Raw genomic sequence first — 22,259 nt, 5'->3', positions numbered from 1 at the left:
GATTATTGCTACTGATTGACTAGGATTTGCATATGTAAATCTTGGATGCAAAACCATCCCATTTTCTTTATTCCATCTTCCTGACTTCCTAAGTACTTGTTTGTCTCAGCCAACAATATAGCTATCATTGTTCCACAGTAGAACCTAAAATGCTAGTGTAGACAAGACTATAGGGAACTCAGGTGGCAGAGATTATAGCTTCTATATTCGGCTCATCCCCTTTATCTGAGTTCCTTCCAGTAGTGCACTAAGTCAGTGGCTCTCAACCTTTCCATACAGCTGTACCTCTTTCAGGTGTCTGATTTGTCTTGCATACCCCAGGTTACACCTCGCTTAAAAACTACTTGCTTACAAAATCAGAGATAAAAATGCAGAAGGGTCACAGCACATTGTTACTGAAAAACTGCTGACTCTTATTTTTACCATATAATTATAAAAGATCAACTGGAATATAAATCTTGTACTTACATTTCAGTGTATAGTACACAGAGTGGTATAAACAAGTCATTGTCTGTATAACATTTTAGTTTGTACTGACTTTGCTAGAGCTTTTTACGTAGCCTGTTGTAAAACTAGGCAAATATCCAGAAGAGTTGACGTACCCCCTGGAAGACCTCTGTGTACCCCTGGTTGAGAACCACTGCATTAAGTGACGTGACCAGCATTGTCATGTGTTGTTTAGTCCCTCATCCTATCCCAAGAGGGGAAACTTGAGGATCCTTTGTGGCTTACTTATTTACAAGCCTGAACTCAGTAGCATTCATCATTTTCTAAACTCTAGTTTATAGTTACCTCGAAGAGCCATTGTTCAGACAGGGAGCTCTAGCAGTATTTAAATAAGAAAGGGGATGGGAGTCGGAGGTAACAGATACAGTAGCTGCTATTCGTGATTACACTTATCACAGCAACCCAGGGCTTTCCCATTCTGAGTTTAGGGGATACTGTAAATAACTGTGCTACAATAAATAGCAAAGTGCAGTATCCTATGTATTTATTTACAGCCACTGTAGGTGAAGTGCAACCAACAAGGCGATAGGTGATCAGCAGCTATGGTGAAAGGTAGGGCACAAAAACTGGAACAGAACAGAAAAAAGAGCTTTCCCTCCCACGCAGGGCATAGTGACCCAGCTTTTCCTCCCACACAGGGCATAGCCCTGATCGGTGACCAAGAACTAAGGGGAAATTGTCAGGGATAGATAAAAAGCCATTAAAATAAATAATAAAACTATAAATTATGTTTGTATCTAAATGAAAACAGGGTTTCCTTTCCCTGAAACGTCTGCCGCGCAAACAGGACAGGAGAAGCACCTTAAGCAGAGGGGAACAGACCAGATTATTGTCACTGTCCTGCAGCCGGGTGAAGTGCAAACGAAGTAAGCAAACAGTATCAGGGGTGAGTAATGCCGGCGGAGGCACGTTCAAGTCCCCCAGCTGTTGTTAGTGGCAGGCTGAGAACCTGGGAACCCCCACGGACGCTGCACGAACTCTCAGGAAAGTTTCCCCCCGGCTGGGAACTGCAGAATCCACCGCAGCCGGCGGGGTTTGATGTCCCACGCACGAGCAATAGGGACTCGGGCCGGGGCCGGGGTCTGAGTTTCGGGGCGCACCTTGCCCCGGGGGCGCGAGCGGCGAGGTCTCCTTCGCCTGGCGTGGGAGAGCGGGGGGCCGGAGCACGTGTGGAGAGGCGTGGGCGGAGGCGGGCTGGAGGATGCCCGGGGCGGAGGGAAAGTTTGCAGGAAGAATCCACCTTCCAGGAACCGGATAACGGGACGCCGAGTCCACTCCTCCAACTTTTGTTTTCTTCTTCCACGCTCCTGCTTGCACCAATGAGGGGGAAGGGGTGGAGGAAGGCCACGCATCCGGCGGAGGGTTACCGCTAGCCTGGGGCGGGGGAGATCGCAGCTCGCTCCGGAGCCCGGCGGAGTGACAGCGCCTGGCGGACGCGGGCAGCCCGGAGACACGGTATCGCTCTGCCGGGCGGGGGACTGGCTTTTCCTGGCGGGCTGCGGGCGGGCGGCCCCTGACTCTGCTGCGCGGGGCCGGGGCTCGCTGCACTGAGCGCCCCGGCGGGGCCCCTCCACTTCGCAGGGCAGCGGGGGGGCGGGCGGGCGAGATGCTCCGGCCGGGGCCCCTTCCGCGGGGCGTGGGGGCCCTGCCCGGCGGGGAACGCGGGGTCTCTGAGCGGGCAGACGCCGGGGCTGCTGCTGCTGTTTCCCCTGGCCTGAGCCAGGAGACTTAGCGAGTCCAACAGAGCAGCCCCTCCATGGGGCAGGGCCCGGCCGGGGAGGGGGCAGACGCTGGGCAGGCTGCCTGCCTGGGGGGGCGCTGACCCAGCCTCCCCTCTGGGTCCGTGCTTGGGAGCAAACGGCCTCCCCTGGTGCGCTACCTCCGGGTGCCTGAGCAGTTCATGGGCTAACAGAGGGGAGCAGAACCAGCGCGCCGGTGGCACGTGCCCTCTGTCCCTGTGATGGTTGTTCAGGGAGCCCGTCCCCGTGGCCTCTGGCCTCCGCACCGCACGCAAACCAGCAACCGCTGCGTGGCGCCCCCTGGGGGCGGAAAGGTGGCAAAGTGTCTCCCAGCGGCAGAGGCTTTGCCCTGGCCGTGGTGCTTGTGCTACCGATGCCATCCATGCAGCCTGCCCCCTGCTGAGAGAGACAAGCGCTTCCCAGGCCATCTACAGTGGACTACACAGAAGCCGCCCAGTTGTGTCCCTGCTCCTTATTTTAACTGGTTTATCTGTAGATTTAAAATAATAACGGCCCCTGGCCAAGGCTCCAGGTGCCCACATGTGGCTAACTGTAAATACAATGAAATAGAGGCATTAAAACACGTTCCACGGGCACTCAGCCAGCTGCCAGTCCCCTTCGTCCTCCTCCCCTGCACTTTCGCCAGAGATGGCCTCAAAGGGGCCTTCTGCACTGGGCCTGGAGAGTGGCCCAGTCTAGGTTATTTTGAACCAAGGAAGGAAGCAAGCTCCAGAGTCTTGGAGCCCAGCCAGAGGACACCCTCCCAGTCCCCCCTTCTCCTGTATGACAAGAGGGAGCCGGCTTGAGTGCAGCTATGGCGGTAAGGCATGGAGCAGGAAGGCTGGTCCCAGGCCCGTTAGGGCTTTAAAGGTCATAACCAGTAGGCAGCCAGTGCACGTCCGGGAACGCTGGTGTCATTTGCTCCCCTGAGAAGCCCCTCGCAGCAACATCTGTGTGGCGGCTGGGACCGTGCCTCCCAACCCGGGTAGACAGACTCGTGCTAGCTCTGCTCATGGCGTCCACCCTGCTAGTTTTACCATGCCAGCTCAAGCTGTGCCGGCGTGAATCTGTCTGCCCAGGCTGGGAGGCACCCCCCCTGAATGGTTTGAAGGTGCAGCCCCATGTCAATCACGTTGCAATAGTCTCATCTTGAGGTGACAAAAGCATGGGTGACCATGACTATGTGCCCTTATCCTAAAGGAAAAGTCACCTGGTAAAAAGCGGACTGGGACACTGCTGTAAGGAGTAGTGTAATATAATATTTAATGCTTGGTCTTCATGCAGGGGCTAGCAGCAGCCTCTTTGGAAGAACCTCACACAAACTTTCAAGCATGTTGTTCTTTCAATCCATTTTAATCAGTCCTGAGTTGTGACCAGTGTACAAATAAGTAGTGGGGCGGGGTCACAAGCCTAAGAGGGATGGTGGACAGGAAGGGGTTATTACTAACTATTGAGCAATATTACTCGTTAGTGGGTAAACTAGACTTGGCTCTCCTGTTCGTTTTTACACCACCACCAGTGATTCATGGTGGACTGAGTGCATATTTGAAGAATATTTCATTGTTTACAGTGTATTTATTGTAACAATTTGAGACTTGATTTTTTTTTAATATGTCACCTGACAAAATTTTGCATTTGTTTTGTTACTGTGGCTTTGTGGGGCTGTTTTTGGCATAGCGTTACTTTCATTTTTTTCAATACTTCCTAATTTGGCAGCTGGGTGTAAATATCTAATTTCTCTTAATGTCATGTAACAGCTGAGGGTGTCTATGTAAGAGGTCAGGCTGAACCAGTCACCCCAGGGTTTTGGCGAAGTTTGGACCAGTGTGAATCTAAACCAAATGTCCTGTGTTTCTGGAGAAGTTTAGACCAGGATGTAATCTTTGCCTGTGGACCCATCTGATTCATATGGGGTTCACTGAAGTCAATGGAAAGATTCCTCACTGACTGCAGTAGGTTCAGGCCCATGTAGTGTAATTGAGTCCAGGAACTACAGAATAAGCAATCAATGAGGCAGATTTCTAATTGAATTCTATTGATGAAAGTGAAGCTAAGCTAAGGATGTGCACTGAGCGATGGGGTGCAATGTAGGAGTGGAAGTGGTCCAGTAGATACAGCAGTAGCCTGGGACTTGGGAGGCTTGTGTTCTGTTCCTGCCCTGCCATAGACTCCCTGTGTGATCTTGGACTAATCCCATAGTGCCTCTCTGGCTCAGTTCCCCATGTGTGAAATGGGTTAATAGCACTGCTGCACCTCACAGAGGCGCTGGGAAAATAAGTCCTATCTGAGCTCTTCACTGTGGGGACCAGATAAGTATCTAACATAGATTAGTGGAGACTAATAAAACAGTATCGGAAAGGTAGCCATGTTAGTCTGTGTCCACAAAAACAAGGAGGAGTCTGGTGGCACTTTAAAGACTCTCAGATTTATTTGGGCATAAGCTTTTGTGGATAAAAAAAGCCCAGAGCCCTCCATTCATCTGAAGAAGTGGGTTTTTTACCCACGAAAGCTTATGCCCAAATAAATCTGTTAGTCTTTAAGGTGCCACCAGACTCCTCGTTGTTTTAATAAAACAGTGACTCCCAGACCCACCCCAGGCTGTATAACCCCCTGACCCAAAAACACTGAACTGTAGCATCTTGCATTTTAATCTGAAATCTCCAGTGTTCCCAAGGACTGTAAAACTGACCACACCACTGCCATGTTTCAGGAGCTATCTTCTTGTGAATATCTGAAGCTGAAATAGTAAATGTTTGACTAGGGCAATTCTGACTTCTGTAAGAGGAATCTTGTTCTTCTTATTTTAATATTGGGAATAAAAGGGTTTTCTTTTGTTTATTGGTGCAGATCTCAGCCCATTTGGCAAGATGCCAAGATCAGCTAAAGAGATGGAACAAAAGACAACAAATAATAAAGTCCAGAGAATTTCTTTTCCTGCCTTTTGGGGCCACAGGCCTGTCTTTGTAGCTGCCCTTAAGAGGAGCTAGGGAGAGCACTTGAGAAGGGTAAAGTCCTCCAAGACACGATTTCAGCTGCAATTCAGTGAGCTATTTATTCCCAGCCAAAGGGGAGCCAGAGGCTACAGGTTATATTGCAAGGCAGGGCAGAAGATGTTCTGTAGCAGCAAAGTTGACAAGGTAACACCAGATGCAGCACCCCCATTTTATCCCATCACAGACTGGTCTAGCCCGTGTTCTAGCCCAGTTTAGGGCCTGTTCCAAAGCCCAAAGAAGGCAATAGAAAGACTCCCTTTGACTTCAGTGGCTTCTGGATTAGATCATTAACCCGGTTTGGTTTTAGGCTTCAGAGTCTCTGTCCCTTCCCGCAGCTACATCAACTTTGGTGTTTACCTTGAACTTTCTCCTGTAGCTTTTCAGCTTCTGAAGGATTCTTGAGGAAGCAGGATTGTCCCTGAAGCTGTAACTCTGAAGTTTACTCAGTACAATGTGGAGGCCTTAGCCCTGGTGAAAATAAAATATCATCATAGTGACAGTTTCACACAATGCACAATCAACCTGTGGAACTTACTACCACAGGATGTTGTGAAGGCCAAAAGTATAATTAGGTTCAAAAAGTACAAGATAGGTCCATCAATGGGTATTAGCCAAATTGGTCAGGGATGTAATCCCATGCTCAGGGCAACCCTACGCATCTGACTGCCAGAAGGCAGGAGGGGAAGACAGGTGGATCTCTCCAAAATTGCCCTGTTCTGTTCACTCCCCCTGGAAGCTCTGGCACTGGGCTAAATGGACCACTGGTCTGTCCCAGTATGGCAGTTCTTAATTCCCAGCACTAAGTCTGCCTGTGTTACTGGAATCATAAAAGCTCTCCAATCCCCCATTTATTTTAGGATAGGTTGTGCTGCTCATGGTTTTTTTTTTTTTCAAGTCTGCATCCTCATAGATCAGGGGTGGGCAAACTACGGCCTTGGGGCCGCATCTAGCCCTCCAGATGTTTTAATCTGTCCCTTGAGCTCCTGTCAGGGAGTGGGGTCCAGGGCTTGCCCCGCTCCGCGTGTCTCCTGGAAGCAGTGGCAGGTCACCCCTACAGCTCCTATGTGTAGGGGTAGCCAAGGGGCTCTGCATGCTGCCCCCAACCCAAGCTCCCATTAGTCGGGAACCACGACCAATGGGAGCTGCAGGGGCAGCGCCTGCGGACAGGGGGCAGTGCACAGAGCTGCCTGGCCATGCCTCCATGTAGGAGCCAGAGTGGGGACATGCCACTGCTTCCGGAAGCTGCTTGAAGTAAGCGTGACCCAGAGCCTGCACCCCTGACCCCCTCCTGCACCCCAACCCCCTCCCCAACCCTGATCCCCCTCCTGCCCTCTGAACCCAGCCCGAAGCACCCTCCTGCATCCCCAACCCCTCATCCCCGGCCCCACCCCAGAGCCCTCACCCCCAGCCGGAGCCTGCCCCCACACCCCAGAGCCTTCACGCTCCCCAGACCCCAACCCCCAATTTTGTGAGCATTCATGGCGTGCCATACAATTTCCATACCCAGATGTGGCCCTCGGGCCAAAAAGTTTGCCTACCCCTGTCATAGATAATCATGTAAACCAGGAGACCTGAGAAAAAACTCTTTGCTTTATATTTTGTTGAGAAAAGTTTGACAGCCATGGTTAGATCTTCCTGCACTTCTGTTTCTGATCCACTGTTACTGTTCAACAAGCATGTTGTGGTCAGAGGCCTCAACCAGGTGAAGAGTCCATTGTGATAGGCACTGCACAAGCACAATTTTCAATTAAATTCAGTTAGACTCTTTGGCATGACCCATGACGTAGACATTGCCAAAGCATGGGGAGATGACAAGACCCACCTCAGCCATCTGTCACAGGTGGGTACGACAGGTACATACCCAACACTGTGTTGGGGTTTGATCCCTTGTGGCCATTACTCATTGTGGTCTGGTCTGATCAGATGGCCGATTGATACATCGTATGATGCCATCTCTCCTTTCTGACAGCTCTTCCGTGTCACTTTTTGAAGAGACGTCTCTTATCGTTCCTGATCGTTTGCCGAAATATTTTTCTGGCACTTCCCCATATTTGGGACACTGGAGTAGAAACTGTTTCTCTGTCTCAGTCTCTCCCTCTGTCACTTTGAGGGGACAGTCACTTCACCCAGGGTCATAGTAAATGATGGTCCCTGCTCCAAAGAGATCTAATTGTTTCTATCCTTATGTGTTCTCTCTGGGTTATGTACATTCTAATTTTTACCTTTTCAGTGTTACAATGTAGCCCAGCTTCTTAAAAACAAACTCTCCATATTGCTCAACTCTGAGGATATTGACATTTTTCACAAATGGAATGATGTCCATATCCATTCACTGCACGGCAGTATTAGAGAACCCTAATCAAGTTTAACTGCTAAGAGCCAATCTCCTAGTACGCATAAATTAATGATAACCTTTATATTGGATTTCCAATAAGTATTGTTTATCTAACTTCCATGTGTTACATTTTTTACTAATCTTCCATTGTTGGTCTTAGTAACTTGGTGCCTAATGGAAATGCATCCTTTTGATGGATGAGCAGGTCAGTTGGGCCTTTTATTTTTCACCACTAGGTTGTGGGAGAAGTGTTTGTGTTTCACCTCTGTAATTTTATTATTTGTTTTTAGACATTTTGAAGTATCTAGTTAACCTCCCTGCTGTTTGGCAACGCACAAGGAGCAATTCTCAGACAAGTAGTATAAACAGAGATTAGCTGGATCTGTGCTGGGCCAGGTACCTTGCCCTCTTCAGGGGAAAGGACTTCCTTGCTCTAAAAACTTCCCTAAATCCCACGTTACCTATAGTGTTATATCAGGGATGATGGAGGGGCAGGGGGTGTATGGAACCCCAGCTGTGGTGCTGGAGGGGCGGGGGTGTACGGAATCCTAGCCGTGGTGGTGGTGGTGGTGGGGGGTGTACGGAACCCTAGCCGTGGTGGTGGAGGGGCGGGGGGTGTACGGTATCAGTGAAGCATGTGGGTAGCTGCAGAATGTTAATTTAACCCCTTCCTCCCTATGGCCTAGATCCTGCAGTGGGTCTGATAACTCGGACTCTCTTTCCTGTGCAGATTCCTGATCCCCCTCATCCCTTCAAGAGAGCAGAGCACCATAGAGTAGCCCTCGGGCTGCCAAGTCCTCTTGTAAGGGATTAGCTCAAGGGCTGATAGGTTACATTCCACTAAGGTGTTCAGTAAAGGTGGGTCACACCCACAACAAACAGACACGCAATAATGATTATTTTAACTGTAATCTCAGTTAAAGTGCTTCTCCATGTTGCCCCAACAGAGCCAGCCGTAGGGCAGTGGGTGCAGAGAAGGACATGACAGGAAGGGAAGGAGTAGATGCATGCCCCCTATTGCAACAGTGACCTTTCATACAAAACATACCGGGGAAAGGAAAACGCACAAATTGGTCACCAGAACCTTTCTTCCTTGTTCTCCTGAAAAGACCCAAACAAGCAGGTTCCGGGTTAAACCCACCGCCTGGTAAAGCAGCCAGGTCCAGGTCAGTTAACAGAACCCCTAGGAGCTGAAAGAGAATATGTCCTGGGGCACTGTCAGTGCTGTGGGGGACACCAGAGAACCATCCTTGCCTGTGAAGGGCACGGAGAAAGAAGGCGGCACTCGAAGGAGTAAAGCACAGACCCCAGACAGAGCAATCAGGAAAAATGTACCCCAGAAGCAAGAGGCAGAAACTTAAGCTACAGAAATACACTGAGGCGTGAAGAATACGTCTTTTCCTGAAAACGTGCCTGAAGCCTTGCTTGAGTAACCGTTTGGTTCCATGGCACAAGCCTAAATAGGCGTGAGACCTGTCTCCGCGAAAACTTGTGCTGCTTGCAGACAGGTGTCAATAAAGCATTTAAAGGGACTCATTTTTCTTGCGCTATTTGTCCTGCTTATCTGTCTGCGTGTGAAAATATTTGATTTCCCCCAACCCTATGACAACATGCAGGGTATGTTAAGCAAAGCAAATGACAGTGTCTCTAAGCAATTTTTGATCAACAAGGTCAATTTCATGCCAGCTTACAAATTATCTGCTATCTTCTAAAAATAAGACAACGCTCTTGTGAACTACCCTTGTTGGAGAACTTATTTGGAGAGTATCTCTAATGACTCGCGGAGCACTATGGCAAATTTGGAAACCTAGATACAATGTATGTGATACCGGTAGTAAAGCATCTGTTAGATGGGAAGGCAGACCTGGGTGTTAACCAGCTTATCTTTGTGGTGTGGTTAAAAATCTGTCAAGATTTGATATTGGAATAAATCAAGCAGGAAACAGATATAAGTTTCCATTGAGTTGAGCCTCACACCCGGAGATCTGAATGTCAGTGTGGTTCTGATACCTGAGTTGTAAGTAGATACAATATGCAAGTGTTCAAAAGGCTTTTGTTGCTTTCCCATTTCAAAGCATTGATGAGCTTGTTTTGGGAGGAATTCAGATTTCTGGGATGTTTCAGGGCAGTGGTTTACATTGTTTTACCGTTCTGACTGTGTATTCCCATAGTGTATTTCTGCAGAGTAATGGTCGCTTAACCAAGAGCCATGTCCATGTATCTGAAACACTTCACTGTTGTGGGAGACGACCCCGTGCAGTGGGGCAATGACTACAAGAAATGGGAGGAAGAGCAGGTGGAGGAGGAAGGTGGGCAGAAGCCGGAAGATTCAACGATTAACATGAATTCCTCAATCAGACCTCGTTCCTTCCGGGATGTGATGAAAAAAGTCTTCAGTTCCCGCAAATTTCAGGTAGGGTTACAAGCAGGCAAGAGAAACCCTGACGCACCCAAGTAAGCCTGTTGAAATAATTGTATTAAAAATTAATGGAATTAGAATAGATGTAAAAGAACTAATAAATTCTAACATTGAAGGGGGCAGATAAAAACGCTTTAAAAAGACCCATAATCTCCTATGTGAACATCTACAAATAATCTGCTGAACTAGTGCATTCTTTCTAAAATCCACATGACTCAGTCTGAAGTGAGTCTCAGCATTTCCTGAGATGCTGAGCAATGTAAGGCCTTAATACATGCTTTTGTAATGGTGAACTTTCTGTGAGGTGAAGGCTGAGTGGGAATTCACCCTGAGTTCCTATGTGAGCAGGAATTTCCTAATGAACTCCCATTGCTGAGTAAGGAGAAATCTTTAGCTGATCTGGAGGGATTTTGGCTTATTTTCAGTAATACACGAGGTCACATGTAAATGAAGCAATTTCATACATTTAAACAAGACTTTGCAAATTTAGTTATAAACTACTTATTGTGGGCAGTCACCTAAACTGGAAAATCAAGGGCCAGATCCTGCAACCCTTACTAAAGTGAGTAATCCCCATGATGTTAATGAGACTGCTTCCATGAGTAAGGAATTACAGCATTGAGACCAGTAAGTGTTCCTTTCTCTGCAGCAACTGTCTGCGTTCGTGATGAGGGCCTTAGATAGGCACAAATGGAAACTAATCTAAATACAATAAATCCAATCAACAATCCAGGGCAGCCTTCATAGCTCTGCTAGTTTTCAGGCTGAATGTCCTGGTAAGATTGTACATATGCAGGCTGGATAATTTTAGCATGAATTTGTTTGTCAATTGCCCTAAATAGTGCAAATATTAAACAAAAGAGAGTATTTATTATCCTGCTGTTGTTTTCCTCTCCTCACAGATATTGGTTGTTTGCTTGGTCATTTTGGATGCTTTGTTGGTGCTCGCTGAATTGCTTCTGGACGTGAAAATCATCCACCCAGACAAACATGAAATAGCACCAAAGGTAAAATGCAGACAAACCTCTGAATGAACCAGTCTCTCTTCTCCAGGGCAATTCAAAGCCAGATAGCAAGATAGGGAATTCTTCCTTCTGGCAGTCACTGGGATTGGGGGACCTCAGATCCATCAAAGTGGTAGTAGTTGGAGGCTACAAAAGATGGAGATCCTGTGCAGGGCCTAAGGATCGCACCTGGCTTCTGCAATTGAGAACTGACTAATCTACCCTACTCTCTGGTCTGAGTCCTGCTCCATAGCATTTGTCTCTACAGGAGCTCGAGGCTTTCCTGACTTGCGGAGTGAAATTACTGTGATCCCTGTCTGTTTTATGACTGCCCATAGAGTTCTGAAAGGCAGCAGTAAAAACTGACAAGACTGCTCTTGGGAACTCTCCAAGCAGCACAGGCCTTGTAGCTGTTTGTCTGCAGACTAAGGAAGACAACACTTAGGCCTGGTCTATGCTAGAAAATTAGGTTGGTTTAACTATGTTGATCAGGGATGTGAAAAATCCACACTCCAACCACTGTTGTTAAGCTGACTTAAGTCCCCGTGGAGATGTCAGTGGAAGAATTCTTCTATCAATCTAGCTACTGCCTCTCGGGGAGGTGGATTACCTAAACCAACAGACGAACCCTTCCTATCTGTATAGACAGAGTCTCATGGAAGTGCTGCATCAGCGCAGTTGTATTTTAATTGTAGACAAGCTCCTAGTTATCCACTGTTATTCTCTTAGGACTTGCTTTTTCACTAGAAAAAAGTGTATTTTTAAGTGGTGTTAAAATAAGCAGTGTTACAATCCTAGTGAAGACAAGGCAGTTGTAGTTTTAACCCATGTTAGCTGGTTGAGGTAAACTTTAGGAGGGACCTCATTTAGTATGTGTTAACGGCCTTGTCTACACTAGACTTTTAAAACATGTTAGCTAATGTGCTAACATCACACCTTAAATCCTAGTTTAGGTAAGGCCTTAGACCATCCAGAGATACTATACAAATGTTTGGTGGCTTCTCATCTGTTCAGTAAGATCCTTTTGTTACACACATTTAATCACTTTGCCTATTTGCTGGTCAATCAAAGGTGCAGGAGTACTTCTAATATAATGAAGGACATGCATCAGACTAATTTGCTAATGTTAATAGTTATATGGCTTCTACATATACCTGGCATTGTCTTTTCCCAGGTATTTCACTACCTGAGCCTTTCTATTGTAACCCTCTTTTTGGTGGAAGTTGGGTTTAAAATATTTGTCTATCGCCTGGAATTCTTTCACCACAAGTTTGAAGTCCTGGATGGAATAGTGGTGGTGGTTTCGTTTATCATCGATGTCGTCCTTCTGTTTCGGGAACATGAATTTCAAGCGGCTGGACTATTGATCCTACTCCGACTGTGGCGAGTGGCCAGAATTATAAATGGTAAGTTTATGTCAGATAGTTAGTTTCAGGGAATTTGCTGGCTATTTTTACAGTACACGTGCTGAACCAAGTTGGGGGCGGGGGCGGCGAAGCATCCCAAAGACGTATGCAAGAGGCACATTTGCTAACCTGCATCCTGATCGTGCAGCAAGTGCCATGTGGACACGGGTGTTTTGCCCATGCAGATTTTGTTGCAGGAGTTTAGCCTGAGTGAGTTTGTAAGCTCTTTGGGGCAGGGATCATCTGTTGTGGTAGCACAGCTCCTACACAGTGGAGACCTGATTTATGGCAGAACCCAGATGCCCTAACCAAATAATACCCATGTATCCAGCACACTACTCTTAAAACATTCTTAGATTACTCACGCTTGAAGAGGGATAACATATGCGTTGTATTATGTGAGTGTCTTAATAACATGTCAGGGGGGAATAGTGTAGTCTCTCTGTCCTTCTGGGATTCCAGATCACTAGTAAAATATGCATTTTGCCACTTCAGCACTTCCTCTTGTCACTTGTGTTTTCCAGACTGCTGCTGATGGCGATCTGGATAATGGTCGTTGTGCTACTTGAGAATCTTTTTCCAGTTGATTCTGGTTTAATTGTACAGTACTATGAAAATATGTACAAGCCTGTCTGCCCTAAATGTCACTCTCAAAAAAGGATTGAGAATTATTTACATTTTTCCTTGACATCAGCAAAGAAAAAATTAAAAGGCTGGCAGTGATATTTCTCCACCCCCCTCCCCTTCCAGACCTTGCTGCTACTGTAACAAAACAAGAAAAGGAGTACTTGTGGCACCTTAGAGACTAACCAATTTATTTGAGCATAAGCTTTCGTGAGCTACAGCTCAGTTCATCGGATGCATACTGTGGAAAGTGTAGAAGATCTTTTTATATACACACAAAGCATGAAAAATAGCTTTAAGCTATTACCAGCAGGAGAGTGGGGTGGGAAGAGGTATTTTTTCATGCTTTGTGTGTATATAAAAAGATCTTCTACACTTTCCACAGTATGCATCCGATGAAGTGAGCTGTAGCTCACGAAAGCTTATGCACAAATAAATTGGTTAGTCTCTAAGGTGCCACAAGTACTCCTTTTCTTTTTGTTGAAGAATAGTCACTTTGAGATCAGAAATCGAGTGTCCAGGAGATTGAAGTGTTCTCTGACTGGTTTATGAATGTTATAATTCTTGACATCTGATTTGTGTCCATTTATTCTTTTACGTAGAGACTGTCCAGTCTGACCAATGTACATGGCAGAGGGGCATTGCTGGCACATGATGGCATATATCACATTGGTAGATGTGCAGGTGAACGAGCCTCTGATAGTGTGGCTGATGTGATTAGGCCCTATGATGGTGTCCCCTGAATAGATATGTGGGTATAGTTGGCAATGGGCTTTGTTGCAAGGATAGGTTCCTGGGTTAGTGGTTCTGTTGTGTAGTGTGTGGTTGTTGGTGAGTATTTGCTTCAGGTTGGGGGGCTGTCTGTAGGCAAGGACTGGCCCGTCTCCCAAGATTTGTGAGAGTGATGGGTCGTCCTTCAGGATAGGTTGTAGATCCTTGATAATGTGTTGGAGAGGTTTTAGTTGGGGGCTGAAGGTGGTGGCTAGTGGCGTTCTGTTATTTTCTTTGTTGGGCCTGTCCTGTAGTAGGTGACTTCTGGGTATTCTTCTGGCTCTGTCAATCTGTTTCTTCACTTCAGCAGGTGGGTACTGTAGTTGTAAGAATGCTTGATAGAGATCTTATAGGTGTTTGTCTCTGTCTGAGGGGTTGGAGCAAATGCGGTTGTATTGTAGAGCTTGGCTGTAGACAGTGGATCGTGTGGTGTGGTCTGGGTGAAAGCTGGAGGCATGTAGGTAGGAATAGCGGTCAGTAGGTTTCCGGTATAGGGTGGTGTTTATGTGACCATCGCTTATTAGCACTGTAGTGTCCAGGAAGTGGATCTCTTGTGTGGACTGGTCCAGGCTGAGGTTGATGGTGGGATGGAAATTGTTGAAATCATGGTGGAGTTCCTCAAGGGCTTCTTTTCCATGGGTCCAGATGATGAAGATGTCATCAATATAGCGCGAGTACGGGCGTTAGGGGACGAGAGCTGAGGAAGCTTTGTTCTAAGTCAGCCATAAAAATGTTGGCATACTGTGGGGCCATGCGGGTACCCATAGCAGTGCCGCTGATTTGAAGGTATACATTGTCCCCAAATGTGAAATAGTTATGGGTGAGGACAAAGTCACAAAGTTCAGCCACCAGGTTTGCCGTGACATTATCGGGGATACTGTTCCTGATGGCTTGTAGTCCATCTTTGTGTGGAATGTTGGTGTAGAGGGCTTCTACATCCATAGTGGCCAGGCTGGTGTTTTCAGGAAGATCACCGATGGATTGTCGTTTCCTCAGGAAGTCAGTGGTGTCTCGAAGATAGCTGGGAGTGCTGGTAGCATAGGGCCTGAGGAGGGAGTCTACATAGCCAGACAATCCTGCTTCATGGTGCCAATGCCTGAGATGATGGGGTGCCCAGGATTTCCAGGTTTATGGATCTTGGGTAGCAGATAGAATACCCCAGGTCGGGGTTCCAGGGGTGTGTCTGTGCGGATTTGTTCTTGTGCTTTTTCAGGGAGTTTCTTGAGCAAATGCTGTAGTTTCTTTTGGTAATCCTCAGTGGGATCGGAGGGTAATGGCTTGTAGAAAGTGGTGTTGGAGAGCTGCCGAGCAGCCTCTTGTTCATATTCCGACCTATTCATGATAACAGTAACAAAACAGTACATATAAAAAACCACATACCCAGCAGCTGGGAACCATTTCCTTCCTGCATCACAAAGAAGCCATTTTGGCATTAAAATTTTGAAGTCCTGATCTTCCCCCATTCAAGGCTAAAACCTCAAACCTGGATTTGTGCTGGAAATGGCCCACCTTGATTATCATACACATTGTAAGGAGAGTGGTCACTTTAGATAAGCTATTACCAGCAGGAGAGTGAGTTTGTGTGTGTGGGGGGGTGGGGGGGTGAGAAAACCTGGATTTGTGCTGGAAATGGCCCAACTTGATTATCATACACATTGTAAGGAGAATGGTCACTTTAGATAAGCTATTACCAGCAGGAGAGTGAGTTTGTGTGTGTGTGAGGGGTGAGAAAACCTGGATTTGTGCTGGAAATGGCCCAACTTGATTATCATATACATTGTAAGGAGAGTGATCACTTTAGATAAGCTATTACGAGCAGGAGAGTGGGGTGGGAGGAGATATTTTTTCATGCTTTGTGTGTATATAATAAGATCTTCTACACTTTCCACAGTATGCATCCGATGAAGTGAGCTGTAGCTCACAAAAGCTTATGCTCAAATAAATTGGTTAGTCTCTAAGGTGCCACAAGTTCTCCTTTTCTTTTTGCGAATACAGACTAACACGGCTGTTACTCTGAGACCTAGAGCTGTACTGCAGCCCCTGTACACAGAGCCTACAAATCCACTGTACACAACTGCCCATTACTTGACACAGTTGTGAATCACCATTTATTTAGGACAAAGCGAAGATATTTGTGTCCATAACGTGTGGCTTGCACAGATTTAATGGCCAGCTCAAGGAAAAAGGGAGAATAAATGAATTTTGGGGGTAGAAAGCAGACACTGACCTTAATCTGGAGTGAAGGTTGGAGACTGACAGTGGGCTAAAGTGAGTCTCTAATGATGCATATGTAAGTCACTGCTATCTCAGTCTTAAGATGTAATCTTAGTTGAAGCTAAACGTTTTAGTCCTGTCTCAAATATTTACAAGCAAGGGGAGTTCTTATCTTTGGGGTTTTGCTTTCCCTTCCCTTTGATCCAGATCTCCCTAATGTTCATAACAGGAGTCTGTCGTACAAATAAATAAAGGAAGCCAGATCGCTCATGTTTCCTGAATTGCTGGAGACTGTGCCTGCAGCAATGCAGTCGCAAGAAGGAACGAGCTCAGACAGGGTGGGGACAGATTCTGGCTTTATCAGGATTCCATAGCTTTCAGGTTGTGTTCAGGCCAGGAGGGTTGCAGTCATCAGGTGCACACACATGCCCTGGAATCTATGCAAAAAAGTGGTGTGGATGTTTCCATTCTCCTCTAGAGAGGCAAGAACTTGAAAATCAGGGCTGGGAAGTATGTAGAACTGGCTCCAGTAGCACTGCATGTAGCAGCAGGTATAAAAAGCATAGGGTGCCAGCTTTACGATTACACTGCCCCGTCTCCCAACAGGAGGCTCTTGAGGCTAGGAAGAATTTGGCGATGCAGTTCTTTGTAAAGAAAAAGGTAGTAGGATAATTCTTGCCTCAGTTATGGGAGAGGAATTATGTGCAATGGCTTTAGTAAAGGAAAGACACTTGTATCACGAAGGGAAATGGAATGTCCTTCTTTGAGGCATTTAAAGAGAAGTTAAAAGCTTTAAAGAACAAGTGAAATCCTGGTCAAGGCAGCACCCCAGCCTGTGGATCTAGACTGGATGGTCAGTGTTTTTGAACCCACTAAAACAGGAAGATAAGAGTACTTGCTCTCCTCAGTTGTGCTTTACGCTAGGTTAGGTTAAGGCCAAGGCCATAGCAACAGAAAACCTGAGTTTAAAATGGAGGTACAAATTGCTACTCTGCCACACATCCCCTTGAGTTCTGCTGAAGGGCTAAATTCAAAGTAGAGATTTGAATGACCAGGACCTGGTCATTGGTGGCAGAGTGCCACTTCCCAGCAGAATGCTGGCATTTGAAGCCCCTGTGGGACTAATCTGGGAACCATATTACGAAAAGCATGATTTAGGGGCAGAAGCAGAGTTTGAGAGGCTAAATGGATATAAAACAAATTACTTGAGCACAAACCACAGATGCTATTAACTTCCTACTGTTTGCTGTTTTACATCATAAAGCTAATCCTCCATGCATTGTTTCCTAGGAATAATTTTATCAGTAAAGACACGCTCTGAACAACGGGTGTCAAAGCTGAAGCAAGCAAATCTACAGCTTGCTACAAAAGTTGAACAACTTGAATACAGCTGCACAGAGAAGGTAAGAAGGCTCATAAAAATGTAAACAGCTGCGTGAGCTGGACTACAATCCTTTCCCAGCAACTAGCTATCTAGGAGACCAATGGCCAGGGTCATGCTCTGGGCTCTGTTTTATCCCAGCAGCTTGATTTGGGATATTGTACCTTGGCCATGAAATCTACCCAGCTCCTATTCAGTTGGTATGAGAACACCCTGGGGCATCCTATAAACATAAGGGTCCATTCAAAAAGGGGTAATGATATTTCCAATTCCCTCTACAACTTCTATTATGTAGGGTAAGCACACATTCTATTTAGCAATGCCTTGTTGAAGAGCTGTGTTTTTTCCCTGCAGGGATGGCTACCTTTTCAGCAATGGGAGAAGAGCTCTCTTGTTGTAGCTTGGAAAGTGTTTTAAGATATGAGCTACAGTAATAAGATTTTGTTTCCAACAGGAGCAAGAAATCGAAAGGCTCAACAAGCTGTTACAACAGCATGGACTTGTCCGTCAGCCACAATAAAAGACTGGCTGTGTAGGGCGAGGGAAATCCTTCCCTGAGGAGGTTCCAGTGCAAAAAATGCTAGTTTGATGATCCCTTGTTGACCTCTACGATACTTTATATACCTCCGTGCTCTCTTGTATAGCATTGTCTATATGTAGTTTCTACTTTACTAACACTGCGATTTAATGAAAGTCTGGTTAAAGGTGTTGCAAAGCTCTCATCGTGTACAGGTAGTTTTACAACAGATTATTGAAAAATTAAACCAGCATTCTTCCTTAAACAATTTTATTGCATAAATCTTTAACTGTATCGCTGTACAGTCAATGCTGCAACAAATTTAATAAAGTTATATTTACAAAGCTGTGAATATTGGGGGCACAACTTATTTCAAGGAGTTGCTGTTTTTTGCTGTGTTCTTCATTTGCAATATGCAGTAGGAGCTTGCAATGTAAGAAGACAACCAAGGTAAGAGTGCAGTCTGAGGAAGGTCACTTAGTTTACAGCTCAGCATTACCCTGTCTCTAAACCACCTCCTGCTCTATTCCCATTTGTCTTCTGTCAGAGGAGCTTCCTCGCTAATCTTTGCTCTGGTTGTATCATCCTGTTGCTGGGTAGCGTTCACTTCCAGAGGTGCTGTTGTACTTAATTGTGCAATTAGTCCCAGCACGTGCAATTCTGAACAAGAGAAGAACCACATCAGCTACATCCAGATAAGCTGGGAGTCCTCAGCAGCAGGCTTGAATACTCTGCAGTGTATTATTTCTTCTGTTCTTGCTCTTCATTTTCATTTGCATGTGGGCTGCAGAAAAGGGGAACTGCGTAACTGAAGCTCTTAAAATAAAACATTAAAGCAGTGGCGTGTGTAAAAGTTAGTGCACTACTGAAGAGGATTATGCTCCAAAATAACCTATCATAACAGATTATTCCAGCTAGCAGGATTGTTCGAGACTCAGTGCAAACTTGACTAAGGTGCTGGAAAAGGCCCACCCAGTGAGTGCACTCTTACTACATGTGCAAGCACAGTTTTGAAGTGTGAAAACTGAGGGGTGGGATTTCAAGAGCATTTGGTGTTGGCAGAACTGCTCCCGTTGATTCCCTACAAGCAGGTCAGCCAATAATGAGGACATTGGAAAATCCCCAGCCTGCCTGTTTTTTAAAGAGAGTTACAGTAAGCGGCATATTTCCTACTATCTTTAAAAGCAGATGAAGCTGAGGGCTTTGTTCATCTAATGCGTAGTGATTACTTAGTTTAAGAAGTAGAACTTGAATGGGTTTTAGATATATACTTACATTAAACAAATGGAAAGAAAAAATCAAAGGGTAACTTGGCATCAATAGTTGGTGGAGCTTTATAGCCTGGCTCTGCTGGTGTAGAAACATCAACAAAAGTAACAGAACTTGCTATCTGAATAGTTCTTTCACTTCCAAAATGAGTCTGCAATAAAGATAAGTGTTAGGCTCACTCTGGTTTTATACAGCTGATTTTTCACTAGGGGTTAAATATTTAGCTGTCTCTGGTAACATAGGTACTTTGACATCACTGAATTTCCTTTTTGAGTAGTGGGTACAATTTCACTGGAAACTTGTTTGTAGCAAGGAGTCCATACTTGTTTGAATTGTAGTGAAAACTGATACAGTACATTCTAACAAAGTTTTATCTTGATCTCTTTCTGACAGACTAAGGGCTCTCTCCCCGCGCTCTGCGGCGACTACACAAGCCACGTTAAAGCACTGCTGCAGCAACGCTTTAACGTTGCCAGTGAAGACGTGCCCTAAGGGAAACATAAGAGCAACAATGTTTATATAACAAGGCCTCTGTCATGTACAACTTACAGGTAATGTATAATAAACCGCCACCTCTAGTATTCTAAATAAAACACATTCTTCCACTCTTAAAGCAAGCAAATTAACCACATACCTGGGCCAGTATGGTAGTAATGACCGTTGCTGAGACGTTCACGATTTTAGCTTGTGGGTTCATCAAAGATCCATATTTAGTCCACTTCACTTCTATTTCAAATGATACTGGGATTTGGCACAGGCCCTGAAAACATTACAAATTAGCTTATATTGATTGATGCTTCATTCATTTTATTAAACATGTACAATACCCAACAGCTCAATGTAGGAGTTTTGTAAATTACCAGAGTAACTCCATAGTCCCCCTCAATAGACAATGCTGCTATCCCTGTGCTCTGGTACACTATTCATGCATGCATAAAAGCACTTGGGTCCTCACCTGATGTAAATCACTGTGGCTTCATTGACTTTACTGTGGACTTCAGTGCCCACTTACAGCAGCTGAGGACTCAAGTGTGCGTGTTCTTAAAAGAAAAATTAGTTATTTTCACCTGTTCTGAAGATTGGATGTGAGTGATTGGCACCCAGTCCAATACATCTTGAGCCTGAGAATTTCCAAATGAAGCTACATATTCTGGAAAATTTTGTCCTTTCAGTACATTCAAGATGATATTGGCCAAGAGTTGACATTCTGTACTTGCAGTGATTCTTTCAGAAAAGAAAAGATCAATTTAAGTGAAATCTTGTAGGTTAGCATAGCAATAATTTCCCCTTGCTCTCATACAGAGCTCTACTCTTCTGACTATAGCTGGTAATAATATACACACACACACACACACAGCTATTCCAAGACAATTCCGTTAAATTACTTTTAAAAAACTAAGTACTCAACACCCACCTCCACTACTGGTACATTGTACAAAAGTTCTAGCACCTAAAGATTTTCTAATCAGGTAAATGGAACCATTACTAGTGGATTATACCTTGAGAATAGACTGATAAATGCTCAAAGGAAAGTTACCCTCTTACCTTAGTTTACAACCAGATATTATATTATAACCAAATAATACTGGGGTTCTGACTCCTTCTACAGCAAGACAGTCCTGGTTAGATGAGCTTTGCAAAACAGTAAGTTGACCATGTGTATTAGTGCTCTGAATAATGCCAGATATAATAGCAGAGAGTTAAGGCAAAATATTAAATATTCAGACTGTGTTATGAAATAGGAATCCTTAGTAAAATCCTCAAAATGCAAGTGAAAATGCTACAATAATATAAGATACTCTGTAGGTAGTTTAGAAACATTACTAGAGTACATAATTAGAGCCTGATCCTGTTTCCTTGGAAGTCAATGGCAAAGCTCCCACTGATTATAGTGGTACAGGATGGAGCCAATAGATATTTCTGAAATATGGGCTAGCAGGAATGCATACCTTTGGGAAAAGATAATGCTATAAACCATCCTTGGCAAATCATCATGAAGATGTATCAACCCAGGCACAAAATCTACTTGCCCACCTTTTACCATGCAGATGGTCTATATGCTTATATTTCATTCATTGATCTAAAGTACTTGCCCTAGGCAAAAAGCTTTTTCAAAACTGCTATAAGCCACATTTAGATGTGAAAAGGATATCCGGTAGGTCTAAATCCTGCCCTCAGAGGCAATCCAATACCATAACCGGGATTTCCACTAAGAGGGACTGGCTTTGTGTTTAGCTGTAACACAAATTACACAACATCAGTTCTTATGTTTTACTTAAATATTTGGAAGACAGAGACAGTCAATTCATTTAGGATAAACTGTCTTGAGTAGTTTGAAATATCAGTTCATACAAGACTTCTGCCTAGGACTATAAGAGGGTTTACTGAAATCAGAGCAACACTTTGCCTTAATTACAGACAGGTGTACAGTCACCTGATGAGCCTTCAAAAGGAAAACCACCAAAGCATTTGGAGGATGTGAACACACAGCTCTGAAATTCTGCCTGGCTCATGCATCCAGTGTAAGTTGTGTTCTACTTTACTGGTAATTAATTCTGAGGGGAGTTTAATAAGGTTTGTTATTAAATTATCTTTCAGTAAGTCATCTATAATATCTTTAGACATTACCTGAGTAAAAGTGATTTCAAAGCTTTGCTGTATTGGAAGCATTTTAGTGTTAATTGTCCCCAGGACGAAAGAAACAGCTGCATCTGTTATTTCTCCTGCATCCGTGTACGTAATAGAATAACTCACCTGAAAACAGAGTTTTCCATATTAATTAGAACAAGTAAAAAATGAGCTAAAAACCAAACTATCTAGGGAATTTTTCCACACTTCTCCCGTTCTTTAGGGATAAATGTGCTGGAAGATCACCACCATCTAGAAACATGCACCTTCTCAGTTGCAATACCATGTAAAGTCATGTAGCTGTAGAGGCAGGATTTGAATCACTAAATCAGTACATGTCTGATCATTCTATAGTGGCCATATATTAGAAGTCAGACATACCTGCCTATGGTTTTATAAAATGTTAATGGGTAAGGACTGATGGAGTCTGGGGAAAAAATAACCTTTATATT

General features: G+C 45.0%; 2 protein-coding genes across 9 annotated transcripts in view; one reads left to right on the top strand and one right to left on the bottom strand.

Moving 5' to 3' along the window:
- Nucleotides 1–1,281: 1,281 nt before the first annotated feature.
- The window catches only part of HVCN1 (hydrogen voltage gated channel 1), a 22,574-nt gene continuing 1,596 nt past the window's right edge, over nucleotides 1,282–22,259 (top strand). Inside the window, exons 1-7 of one of the 6 annotated variants that reach the window (XM_043529075.1) lie at nucleotides 1,282–1,393; nucleotides 9,746–9,987; nucleotides 10,896–11,000; nucleotides 12,172–12,403; nucleotides 17,303–17,415; nucleotides 19,573–19,730; nucleotides 21,598–21,701. In XM_043529075.1, the coding sequence (XP_043385010.1) occupies nucleotides 9,784–9,987; nucleotides 10,896–11,000; nucleotides 12,172–12,403; nucleotides 17,303–17,415; nucleotides 19,573–19,671 (753 nt within the window). In that variant the 5' untranslated portion in view covers nucleotides 1,282–1,393; nucleotides 9,746–9,783 and the 3' untranslated portion in view covers nucleotides 19,672–19,730; nucleotides 21,598–21,701. Of the gene's footprint in view, nucleotides 1,394–1,699; nucleotides 1,963–9,745; nucleotides 9,988–10,895; nucleotides 11,001–12,171; nucleotides 12,404–17,302; nucleotides 17,416–17,747; nucleotides 18,263–19,572; nucleotides 19,731–21,597; nucleotides 21,702–22,259 lie in introns of those variants that run through there. The other 5 variants (XM_043529076.1, XM_043529074.1, XM_027820831.3 and 2 more) reach the window with 5 other exon arrangements.
- The window catches only part of TCTN1 (tectonic family member 1), a 17,787-nt gene continuing 13,694 nt past the window's right edge, over nucleotides 18,167–22,259 (bottom strand). Inside the window, exons 9-15 of one of the 3 annotated variants that reach the window (XM_037878567.2) lie at nucleotides 21,808–21,933; nucleotides 21,332–21,414; nucleotides 20,725–20,865; nucleotides 20,247–20,403; nucleotides 19,814–19,939; nucleotides 19,186–19,330; nucleotides 18,167–18,726 (exon numbers count right to left, since the gene is read on the bottom strand). In XM_037878567.2, the coding sequence (XP_037734495.1) occupies nucleotides 19,187–19,330; nucleotides 19,814–19,939; nucleotides 20,247–20,403; nucleotides 20,725–20,865; nucleotides 21,332–21,414; nucleotides 21,808–21,933 (777 nt within the window). In that variant the 3' untranslated portion in view covers nucleotides 18,167–18,726; nucleotide 19,186. The remainder of the gene's footprint in view (nucleotides 18,727–19,185; nucleotides 19,331–19,813; nucleotides 19,940–20,246; nucleotides 20,404–20,724; nucleotides 20,866–21,331; nucleotides 21,415–21,807; nucleotides 21,934–22,259) is intronic. The other 2 variants (XM_037878566.2, XM_037878568.2) reach the window with 2 other exon arrangements.

This window comes from Chelonia mydas, chromosome 15 (genome assembly GCF_015237465.2).
Source record: "Chelonia mydas isolate rCheMyd1 chromosome 15, rCheMyd1.pri.v2, whole genome shotgun sequence".
NCBI lineage: Eukaryota > Metazoa > Chordata > Testudines > Cheloniidae > Chelonia > Chelonia mydas.
Note: the sequence above shows the minus strand (reverse complement) of the source record. Positions and strands in the feature narration are given on the sequence as shown.